Source organism: Protobothrops mucrosquamatus, unplaced genomic scaffold, assembly GCF_001527695.2.
Source record: "Protobothrops mucrosquamatus isolate PMUCROS unplaced genomic scaffold, P.Mucros_1.0 scaffold1675, whole genome shotgun sequence".
In the NCBI taxonomy this organism is placed as follows: domain Eukaryota; kingdom Metazoa; phylum Chordata; class Lepidosauria; order Squamata; family Viperidae; genus Protobothrops; species Protobothrops mucrosquamatus.
In genome coordinates, this window is record NW_015387831.1 from 122846 (window position 1) to 135154 (window position 12309).

The following is a 12309-nucleotide window of genomic DNA, read 5'->3' on the forward strand; positions in this document are numbered from 1 at the left end:
GGCTCTCACCCAAGTTCCTCAAGGAACTTGGGGAGCTCAACACCTATCCGGAGCGGCTCCCCCACCTCCTTTAGCCCAGGAGGTGAGTTTCAAGCCGCCCGACAGCTGATTTATGCTGTCGGCACGGCTCTAACGCAGCCCCGGGAGGGAGACTTCAAAGGAAGCCTCCGACGAAGTCGACGTCTCAAACCGGAAGCCCATTCCAATGTTATTTTTATCACAAAAACACAATTTTCTAAGTGTAGGAAGAAAATCTCCATGACATCATCTTATCTGATTTTCCAATGAACCCTGGGCAGAATGCTTGCTTTAGGAGGATTTGTCTGGGCTTAGTCATGTGAGAAGGTAGATTCTTTTGAATATTCAGCATAATATCTTTTTCCATGCCATTCTTTTAGTCCAACATTTTAAAATATACTTTCGAATCATAACATAAGGGTAGTCCTCAGCTTACAACCACAATTCAGCCCAAAATTTCTGTTGTTAAGCAAGACAGTTAAGTGAATTTTGCCACATTTTACAACCTTTTTTGCTACAGTTAAGTGAATCACTGTTACATAGTTGTTAAGTGAATCTGGTTTCCCCATTGACTTTGCTTATCAGGTCACAAAAGTTGATCACATGACACTGCAACCTGGTACACCGTCATAAATACATGTCAGATCACATGATCATGGAGATGCTGCAATGGTTGTAAGTGTGAAAAACGGTGAAAGTCACTTTTTCAATGCCACTATAACTTTGCACAATCACTAAACGAATGGTTGTAAGTAGAGGACTACTTGTATTTTAAAGACAGTCTATGTAGAGGCAGATACTATTAAAATTAACTTCTGGGCCATTGTTAAAAATAATATGTCCAATGTTAAAATGTTTTGCTTCATTCTGTAATTGTAAATTTAATTATACCATAACTTAAATCCCTTCTAGTGTACATTTTTTAGAGTCTTATCTTACTATTTTTAAGAATTAAAAAGAAAACATTTTTCCACTGGGACTTCTTCATAAAATCAAACTTTTAATCACCTTTTGCTGTTTATTCTGGAAAAAAAAACCTTTCAAATCCTACATTGGTATTTAAAACTTCTTTCACTAAGAATTGAAGGAAACTCACTCAGTGCTATAACACTTATCAATCCAAAGGTTCCTAAATGGCTGAAAAGCAGTTAATAAGCAACTTCTGAAACTGATTAGAAAAGGAAATATGTGAACTTAGTGTTGTTTCAAAGATACCAAGCACAGCTTGAACAAAGTGGGTATTCCCTCATCTCCAGGAACTGCCAATTTGCCAGTGACCACCATCTTGCAGTCCCCTCTTGAGGAGCAACTGACTGGAGCACTTCATTCTACCATGGTGCTTGGCTGTGTTTGTCATGGAGCTGATTTGGTCCACCATTTCTTCAGCAGAACAATTTTGTAGCATATTTTTTATCAGAAGATACTCTGAATTTCGATTATAATAGTTTGGAATAATCGTCAAGCATTATGATGAGATTTAGCTCTTGCTTTTTACTTTTTACTAATTCTTTTTTTTTAAAGTTTATTCAAGTCAAAGTCTAACCATGTTAGACTTGTTTGGTAGATGTCCAACTATTTCCATATCAAAGATTACTCTTCTTTTACTGCTGAATTATTCCTTATTATTATAAAAAATTTCAAGGGAATATTAGTTTTCTTAAACTAGAATTCTCCATCATAATTTCAAGAATTTCACAATATTGTAATTACAAATAATAGATAAGAAGATTGAAAAGAATTGGAGAGATAAGCCAAGCTTCCTAATGCCTACCATATACAAGTGAGTACAATTTGAATTATTCTAGGTTAATAATGTTTGTCCAAATATTTTAAGAAAATAGATCATGATGAATTTATAATACCAAACAGGACAAAAATAAAAAAAAATAAAAAATGAAATGCTCAGGAATATATTTTATTTGAACAATTACAAAGGATGACAAATAGCAACTTCTTCTTTAAACTCAGAACACCTAGTGATATTGTTATGCAAAATGAGAAAGCAGAGAAACACAGAGATTATTGGAATTTTTAAAAATTAATATAACATTTTTTCCTTAATGTAAAGCCAAATAATGTTAATTCAAAGCCATCAAAAACATTCCAAGGTCTGTATGAGCATACATTCTAGTAATCATGCCTCTCTACCTACCTGGCAATTTAGAATGGACAGCCACCAAAAAGCAACATCTGAAAGAGCAAAACCCATATTCTAATTGTTTGCCATAAACATATATATTCTGCAATACATTAAATACAATCTTTTGCTATGATTTCTAAAAATAATGTATTTTCATATGTATCCTTTCACCCAGACCCACATATTATTTTGTTTTCAAATATTTAAGCAGTTCTGGATCTATTTACTATTCTTTAGAAATCTCTTCATCAGCACTTCACAATTGTTATAAATCATGTTGGGTATATCCAGTACACTTTTTCTAGTATTAGGTATATTGATTCAGCATTCCCACTGCTGCAAATTAGAAACAAACAGTAGCAGACTCATGCAAATGCAAAAACTGAGGGGAATTAGTAATGTAGTAGTAAAACATTTCCTTCTCTTTCTAATCTCCTCTGTTAAACGATCAACACAGAAGAAAGTGATGCTGGACACATAAAAATTATAGCTAAAAATTAATTCTCTAAATATGTGTCCGGGATAGTAAGCCCTTGCCTGACTAAGGAAAAAGCAACATAAACACTTTTACTAAAAGATTCAAGAATTAATATGCTATCATAATCTGGATTAGAATTAATTTTGCTACTTTTTTTAGTTAGACTTTATGCTGTAAATGACAGACAAATCAACCAATGATTTTTTTTCTAGCAGGAATATTGTATATCGGGGGGGATGGGAAATAACCATATTTTTCAGCTCAGCAGCAGTGAATCATAAAATGGAAAAATACTATTATGAGCCTAACTGGTTGCAGGATACTACAGCCAACCAAAGTATTAAAATGGAAAAAGATGTGTGTATGTGTGGAAGGGGAGGATCAATCAGGTACTGATTCCTTCCTCATAATCTAAGGTCTTACCCTTGCATATTAATTTTTAGTATTTAGTGTTTAGCATTTTATCAGCACAAAGATTGCTTCATTTTTATCAATACTCAAAGTAGTTCAGAACAAGCTGCAAAAATCAGCCTATTTTAACTTCAGCCTTGCATACAATCCCAAAATTTATCAGCCAAAACAATGGCTGGCAGGTTTCTGGGAGTTGTAGTCCCAGCTCAGTTGAATGGCTTCAAAGAGAAATGATTCCAGGAACCAGCCCAAGAAAGTAACTCAGAAATAGATACAGCTGCCTATAAATAAACTTAATCCATGAATGTACACTGTACAACACAAGATTAGGTCACTTTTTTTGGTAGTTAGGAATATACACCAGCTGGAGCCTTACAGAAGGAAAACAAATCAGATCATCATGCAAATTGTAGTGTGCTTGGAAGATTCAGGCAGAGTCCTGAATTTTGACAACCAGAGCCGTGCTAACACTACTCACGGTAGAAACAACAAAGGTCACCTAGGCAGCATCCTATGTATTCTAATTTTAGCTTAGAACATGCATCTAATGTTAAAGCAGCTATAATGATAATACTGAAATATAAATAATATTATAAATATTGAGAGTAATCTTAGTTTCATTGCACAGTAAGAAAATTCCCAATATATTCATATATACTGTACTGTACTATGAAAGAAAGGTCACTACCATCTCTGATTGTGTCTTTATCATTATTGCTGGTTTGTTTTCCCCTTCTACCTTGCTGGCAAAACATGGATCTAAACCAGGGGTCCCCAATTCCCGGTCCGTGGATCAGTACCGGGCCACAGCATGCTGGCAACCAGTCCGCACAAATAAGCAAAGCCCCATCCGCAAGATGCAGGCAGCACACAAAACCATGTACCCTCTGGTCTGTGGAAAAACCTCTCTCCACGGAACCAGTCCCTGGTGCCAAAAGGTTGGGGACCTCTGATCTAAACTATTGTCTGAAGAGCAATTTTCTCTACTGCCACCTACTAAATCAATTCAATGGTGTCATCTTGACAGCAAAAAGGCCTTCATGTAAAGGCCTTCATGTAAATCTCGGATTATTTCCCCCTCGGACAGCTCTTTAATAAACTGTAGTTACCAGAATACCAAGCTTGGGACATAATGGGATTGATCTTCAATTATGGAAAAGGAATAATAATTTAAATTATAACTAGTGGAATATAGTAATTAAAATGTTGAGTGGGAAGCCACTGGGTGACTTCCAGGTGATCATTATTTTTCTCTCTGTTTCTCTCCTGGGTAAAAATTGGAAGCAGAGCTACGTGTCCCACCAGGGGCTCCTGGATGAAAGACTGGATATAACTCTTAATAAATTAAGTATCACAGATCACTGCAGCTGAAAACCAATGTATTTTTCCAAGCAGAGTTAATAAAAATTTCACAAATCATTTCACTAGATTTTTCATAATATTTATAGATGACCCTCTGTAGCCTCCACCAAAGTGATTCCAGTGGTTCATGTAGTGAAATAGTTGGTAAAGCTTGAGCCGTTTATCGAAGCCTGGTGCTTTGGGGATTTTACCATGGTAAGCAGAATAAAATGAACCACTGAAGCCACCAAACATCCCAGCAATTGCCAACTCATACTCAGAGTGACCATAGAAAGAGGCAGGATCAAAGATAATAGGGCCAGAATCATCTTCAGCTACATTTCCTCCCCACAGATCCCCATGTAAGAGAGCAGGAATTATTTTCAGATCACCAAACAAACTGGGTATCTTCACCTAGACAAGAAAGAGAAACAAACAATAAGCTTGGCTGGAGAAATCATCTATTATCTTAGTAGTCATTTAACTGTACAGTACCTTTAAGCAAAGAGAGAGAGAGAGAGAGAGAGAGAGGCCTCTAGGCACACTAATTGCAGTATTCCTAGTTGTATCATTAAAAGGGCACATTAGTTTTACTGATTTTATTGGGGGGGGGGGTTTACAAGAAAAAACAATGGATATAGCATTAAGAACAGATTAATGATGGTTTAAAATCAAAGGTGAAATGCCCTTAAAACCTAGTAAATTAGAGAATTGCACACCAAAGTCTCACTCCAGAACCATTAAGTATACAATAGATTAGGATTGCATTCACATAGCATGCTATGATCTTTTAACCAGGGTTTATTAAATTTCGATCAGCTAAGTTCACACAATCATGATTTGCAACCCAGACTAGGTAAGTTCACAAACATGCTAAGCTCCAAACAAGCAACCTGAGTTTCTGACTTTACATGTGGGTAACTCTTGTCTGTTAAGTCACTTAAAATGGCAGAAGGACTTGAATTTTTAAATTTAATATTTATAGAAGACTTTTTAACATTTAAGACATAGCAAGAACACAGCAGGATCAAAAATTTTCTTTATTTATATAATATGAATGCATTAGCAGCTGTTCATTGGTTTACTACAAATTTTTTGCTATATATGTTATGTATGTCTGTGCTTAAATACTACACATACATGTGATTTTAAATTGAAATAAATATGTATATATGTATTATTTGTCCACTGGCTATAATAAAAAAACAGTATTACTAAACTTGAAAAAAGACAGAATTTCAAGCATATAAATGGAATATGGTAATTAATGGAGTAACCAAGCAATAAGCAAGTACTCTTATAAAACATTTTCCTTTTGGGGTTAGCTATCATTCTATCAGTCTGTCCACTTTGGTGCTGAAATTATTATTTATATTCTGCTAATGTAAAAGCAAAAAATAATCTCAGACTGGTCTTTCAAAAAATAAGAACACCCCATGCATGCTAAAAAGATGTTCTTTTCCCATTGTTGGTGTTTCCCTGTCCGGTGCCCCCTCCTGGCGAAGCAGGAGGTGGAGGATGTTTGCAGGAAGCAGTTTCCTCTGAGTCCAATTTCTGTCTTGACAGATCTCTGGAGAGCAAGAAGAAGTGGCAGGGGAGCAGTGCTCCCAGGTCCTGCACAAGGGAGGCTGCCCCTTCTCGAAAGGGAATTCACATTTCCAATCGCACGTGGTAAGGATGCTGGCTTGTTGGGGCAGCCTTCCCTCACACAGCTCCCCTGCCATCCCCTCCTCCTCTCCAGAGATCTGCAGGGGAGACAGAGATCTGGAGGGCAAGGTGCAGCCTCCATATTGGCCACTTCTACCTCTCCAAGCCCTCCTCAATTAAATATACATTATATATAAATTAAAACACAGCCAAAAAGAAAACATAGTTAAATCACTAATTACAGCTGTTCACATATTTTCTGGAAAAACCACCTTTATTGATGTTAGGAAGAGCAAACCTTATTAAGGAACTCTTAGCAGGAAGGGAATTGAAGACTCCAAAAGGTCTTGTTCTTTCTAATCTGCCTTCCCTTTGAGCCTTTAGTTCTCATTATTTTATTATTATGTATTTAAGAAGAAGATCAAAGGCCTCCATAGCTCAGGATACTCACCTTAAAATTAGAACCCAGAAAAATTTAGTTAATCCACAATACCGCCCTATGAAAAATAAAGATAATGGCGACGGGCGAGAGCACTGGGGGAGCGCCGCTTTACAGGACGAAGCGGACGGAGGTACTTGCAAGTCCCGCCCCAGCTATGGCGAGAAGCAGTGACTTGTCTATGCCCAGGGGGCAAGGAGGAGGAAACGGAGGGGCGCGGTGGCTGGGCTGCCTTCTGGCTCACTAGATTCGGGGTTTTCCTTTGATTGAGGGCTGGGGTGGGACGGCCCCTTGCTGTCTCCAGGGCGGCCCTGGGCCAAATGTAAAAATCTCGCGGGCATGTCTATCCCCTCCTCGTCGTCCTCTTGTCTTTGGTGTAGCTGCAACTGACTCCTTTCCCCAGGCTTGGCGCAGCTTCCAGAAGCGCCAGTCAGCTGGAGCCCGGTGCAGATCCTGAGCGCTCAGCAGAGCCCTGGCAACACTGCGGCTCCAGCTGTTTTCCCACAGGCCTGTGCTGCATTGCCAGTGCTTCAGCTCATCCCCATGCTACCCTTTTTTTTACACTTTTTTTTTTACAGTGCTTTTCAACCCATCGTGTTACCACCTGCCAGGTGCCGACATACCACCAATGGTACGTGTACCACCGGTTGAAAAGCCCTGGTGTAGAGGACCCACCATTTCACACCACTAAAGCAGTATGGAAATTGTATTGCTCTGAAAATATATGAGGATGCCACTTCGAAATTCCATAGAGATCACTACCTGGAGTTGAGCCCAAAGCTCTCTTGCTTCTCTGTCTCCTGAATTCTTCTCAATCAAATCCATCTGGGGCTGAATTCGTTGCCTAGTAAAGAAATTTACCCAGTCTTGTTGCCAGTCATTAACCTGCAAATAAATTGTTTTGTTGGTATCCCTGCTATGTTTGTCTATCAAATGAACATAATCATTTCCATTACATTCTCTATTTTAGTCACATTTTTGCAGCATCTACACATTTGTAGCATTTATAATACTAATCAATGAACATGAATCTATCTCTCCGAGTACATTTTTGGGAATAAATTCCAAGAAGAAATCAGATAGAATATTTTGTTCATTTCTTCTCCTATATACCATCCCAGTAATTCCTAATATTTTAAATAATCATTTCCTAAAATTTTGGATTGTTGCCATTGAGCTGCATTGGTAAAGTAACATCCTAAGTAACATCTAAAGCTTGGCTAATTTCAAGAAGATGGTCAGCTCTGTGCTAAAATACTGTTTTTAGAGAAAATCCTAGCACAGTAGCATCACATTTAAATCACATTTTGGACTCTACTGCATTAATTAGCTATTACTACTATCATCCCCTTAATTGCAAAGTACATCTATTTTTCAGGGAAGCAGCAGCAATGACATCTGCCATTCTGTTACCACAAAATGGGGATCAGGCAATATATTGATGATACTAATATTGTATTGGATTCTTTATATCAAATCGTACTTCCCTAAGTTATCTCTTAAATTATTCATTGACACACAAAATATGCACTGCTTCAAACTAAGTAGGGCACAGTAGCATATCTGTCAGTGCATCTTTCAAAAAAATCTACACTTCTTTTCTATGCTCACATAGCAGCCAATCATGTGGAGAAACCAACAGGATGTGAAAAAGTACTTTGGAGCTAGTGTGGATAAATGTCAGCACTCAAACACATTTTCCTAGGATCACAGACCTTACCATGTGTACCCAAGAAAAGATAGCTTCTTTAAGGTTTCACTTACAGCAGGCATGTCAAATTGCCGGCCCACAGGCCGGATGCATTACACTGAAACTGCACCCACCGCATTGCCGACAATGACATGCCTGACTTACAGGTATGCTGTGTGTACCCATACCATTCAGAAGCACTTTTTTCTTGTTTGGAATCAAAGTCCTGCACATCCCTAAAATGTGCATATATTAGTTCTATGCAGCACTTTAAATAGGTGTTCCAGTATAAGTGAGGGTGTGAACAGTGCACCTCTCTGCAACTCTTTGAACCAAATATTCCCTTTTCAGGTTTATGCAGCAGCTGCAGAAGTAGTCACACAATCCTTGGAAAAGGCAGGGCAGCTTTAAGGGTTTGCAAACAAGTATGTATGTCTGAAGAGTAACAAAACAAGATTTTGCAAAGCAGAAGAAGACAATCAAGCCTACCTGTGGAAGGTAACCACAACAAGTGACAGAATGAAACCCAAACTCTTCCATAAACTGAATATCCGTCTGATTTTTACTTTTACCTTGAATGGAAAAAAGATATAGTTTACTACTACAACAGATAAGTACTCTAAACACTAGATTATTTTGCTCTTCTCAATGAATCTAAATCTTCTAAATAGATGCAAAAATAACTGAGATTATGTATGTATCTAGATGAGTTCAGGCTACATATTTTCATATTTCAAGAATTATATAAATATTGCTCTTCAGTTTCCCTCATTCATTTTAACAATGAAATAAGTTATCAATACTGAGGAATAATGAACATTTAAAAGATGGTTCTTATGAAAATCATATTGACAAAGAACAACCTTGTTGCTATTGACCATCTTTCTATTCAAAAAAGAAATTTTCTAGGGCTATACAACCAGGTTTTGTAGGAGGTAAAGCAAAGCTGTTAGAAGCATTCACAATTCAACATACAATAAATTTCTGGGATTCAGAAATTCTCAAACAGCTAAACCATTTACCAATAGCGTTTGCATCTTTCTTCAACTTTTCCCCAAGCTTTTGATTATGAAGATGAAGATCAGCCAGCTGAATCCCAAGTTTTTCTGCCTGTCTAAAAAGTCAGAACAAATTATTCTTATCAGCTAGTGCCAAATTAACAGCCTGAACAAGAATTTGGTTTTTGTTCAAATGACAATGGGTATTGTTAATATCCTGGTACTTGCTGGATCTTCCACTGAGGATGTATATCTTAATCTGACTGTAGTGTTACTTCAAACTTTGATTATAGTACTGTTAGTAGTTTTCAATATTTTTAATAAAATGTTATATATTTTCATAACAGGGCACTCAAAAGTAATTCATTATTTTATTAATTTACTACTACTATTTTCTCTACTATATAAAAGCTTTAAAAATGCTGGCATAACTTGGGTACAGACCACCCCATATATTCTGGTTCCTTAATATAATAATAATAATAATAATAATAATAATAATAATAATAATAATGATAATAATAATAATAATGATGATAAAGTTGGAAGGGACCTTGGAGGTCGTCTAGTCCAACCCCCTGCTCAGGCAGGAAACCCTATACCATTTTGGACAAATGGCTGTCCAGTTTCTTCTTGAAAACTTCCAGTGTTGGAGCATTCACCGCTTCTGGAGGCAGGTTGTTCCACTGGTTAATTGCTCTAACTGTCAGGAAGTTTCTCCTTAGTTCTAGGTTGTTTCTCTCTTTGGTTAGTTTCCACCCGTTGCTTCTTGTCCTGCCTTCAGGCGCTTTGGAAAATAGCTTGACTCCCTCTTCTTTGTGGCAGCCCCTGAGATATTGGAACACTGCTATTATGTCCCCCTGCCTTTTAGGTCAGATTTCACAAACTTCAATGGATCAACTGTAGCGATCAGCAATTCAGGCCTGCTGGACTTCCTGGCAGGGAACTGCCAAAGCTTAGGCCTTCTTAGGCTATATGACTTCACAGCCACACCTCCCTGCCCCTTATTTATTCTTTATCCAAGTATGAAAACCTCCTGAGAATCTAGAATATGTCCAATATTTGCTTACTTTTCAGTTAACTATTGAACTGAGAGTGCATACAGTACTCCCATGTTTAACTTAGCCTTGGTTTAATCAATTAACCCAATTTTCTTTGTTCCCACAATGAACTGTAAATTTACCATAAGAGATAGATCTGTCTCAAGGTAAACTAAATTGTAGCAGCCTAATCTGTGACTCATGGAATCATACAAGCACAGCCTAAAGCTGGTTTAGGTCCATCTTATTTTTAAAATATCATACATTTTGTCCTCATAACTTTACCTATTGAGACTTCTCATGTCCAAGTGCTCCATCACAAATAAAGCACCACCTTCTGGCAAATCAATAACTTTGATAGGTTTAGGAACTTTCACAGTCTGTGTTTGCAGAATAGCAGCTAAACTTGCCATTTCTCCATCAAACATTCTTCTGGCCTATCAAGCATAATAAGAAAAACCTATTAAAATATTTCTCCTGTATTGAATAGTAGCCCTTTTCAGTGATCTACATTTTAAAAAATAATACAGTAACCTCCTCACAAATTATTTATTTTATTCAGAATAAATATAAATGTCATATTGTACAGTTCACATTTCTTTATGACCCTCCTGCCAAATTACACTAAAGAGATGGACTAAGTTTTAAAACTGAATGTTTATTTATTAAATGGAACATTTCTGTATAACACAGAAAAAGACAACTTTGTGGAAACATAACCACTCAAAATAGGTAGTTCTAACAAACGAAGAATATTCCACCATTCTTATTTATGAATCGTTATAACATACCAGGTTTTAAAACAACATCTCTACCTGTTTTATACAAGTTTAATTACCATAGTACAATATTATATCTTTGTTCAGTGTGTGAGACTTCAAATTGAAAAGATAACCCAAAAGCTACAAATGGTACACAATCCTTTAAATATATATATTTACTAATGATGATCCTGCAGGTTTTGGACATGCTCTCCTTCACATCTTCAAAGCTGACATTTCTCATAATGTTATTTCATTCACGCAACCAGACCTTCTATTTTTTGCTATATTATTTCATTTTACATGCTAATCCACAAGTATAGGAACTTCATTAAATTATTCCCCAATGAATCTCATTTATTAAAATCTTGATCAGATTTTACTCAATAGATGATACACAGTAGAGAAACCTACTGTATTCCCAATTCTTCAAGCTTACCATACAAGAATGTGTTCTGCTCACATTCTATTCATTTCTCTATAAGCCAAAAGAAATATTATTTTAAATTTAAGAAGATCCTTTACAAAAGCAAGAGTGGACAGAATAAAATAAACACAGACAAAATCATGTGTAAATGCCTTGGAAATTTTGGGAGGGCAACTTCAACAAAAATACAGCTGGAGATTTCTCCCCATCTTATTAATGTGTACAAGAATCATACTTGTATATCTCTGTGTGTATGTGCATGTGTATGTGTGTGCATGCATATGTATATACATCATGTCTAATGCTAGAAAGAACTAGTTTGGTATATGATTAAGGCACCAAGCTAGAAACCAGGAGGTTGTGATTTCTAGTCCTGCCTCAGGCACAAAGCCAACTGAGTGACCTTGGGAAGAAGACAATGACAAAGCACTTCTGAAAAACCTTGCCTGACTAGAGACTATAGTCAACAAAAGTCAAAGAACTGACTCAAAGGTTTGTATAAATAGATGCCAGAAGTTACACTCAAAAAATAAGGAAAAAATAAGTCATTTACTGAAATGGAATTAACTACTCATTATTATTATTATTATTATTATTATTATTATTATTATTATTATTATTATTATTATTATTATTATTATTATTATTATTTAAATTTATATCCCGCCCTTCTCCTTACGGACTCAGGGCGGCTAACAATCAAGTAAAAATACACAGATGACATTACAAGTTTAAAAATTAATTAAAAAGGAAATATTTAACTGTGATCTAATTAAAATATAATTAAAACCCCCTCTAAAAATTTCCCCTAGGCCAGTCCTGCAAGCTGGAATAACCATGTCTTAAGGGCGCGGCGGAAGGAAGGGAGATCAGGGATCACCCTGATCTCTGGGGGCAGTTCATTCCAGAGGGTGGGAGC

The 12309-nt window shown here is 36.6% G+C and overlaps 1 protein-coding gene across 2 annotated transcripts in view; it reads right to left on the reverse strand.

Annotated features, from left to right (window-relative positions):
* Nucleotides 1-4310: 4310 nt before the first annotated feature.
* FN3KRP (fructosamine 3 kinase related protein) overlaps nucleotides 4311-12309 on the reverse strand; it is a 19070-nt gene continuing 11071 nt past the window's right edge. The window contains exons 1-5 of one of the 2 annotated variants that reach the window (XM_015822774.1): nucleotides 10488-10634; nucleotides 9187-9278; nucleotides 8654-8736; nucleotides 7237-7359; nucleotides 4311-4802 (exon numbers count right to left, since the gene is read on the reverse strand). In XM_015822774.1, coding sequence (XP_015678260.1) covers nucleotides 4464-4802; nucleotides 7237-7359; nucleotides 8654-8736; nucleotides 9187-9278; nucleotides 10488-10630 — 780 coding nt within the window. In that variant the 5' untranslated portion in view covers nucleotides 10631-10634 and the 3' untranslated portion in view covers nucleotides 4311-4463. Of the gene's footprint in view, nucleotides 4803-7236; nucleotides 7360-8653; nucleotides 8737-9186; nucleotides 9279-10487; nucleotides 10635-12309 lie in introns of those variants that run through there. The other variant, XM_015822776.1, reaches the window with a different exon arrangement.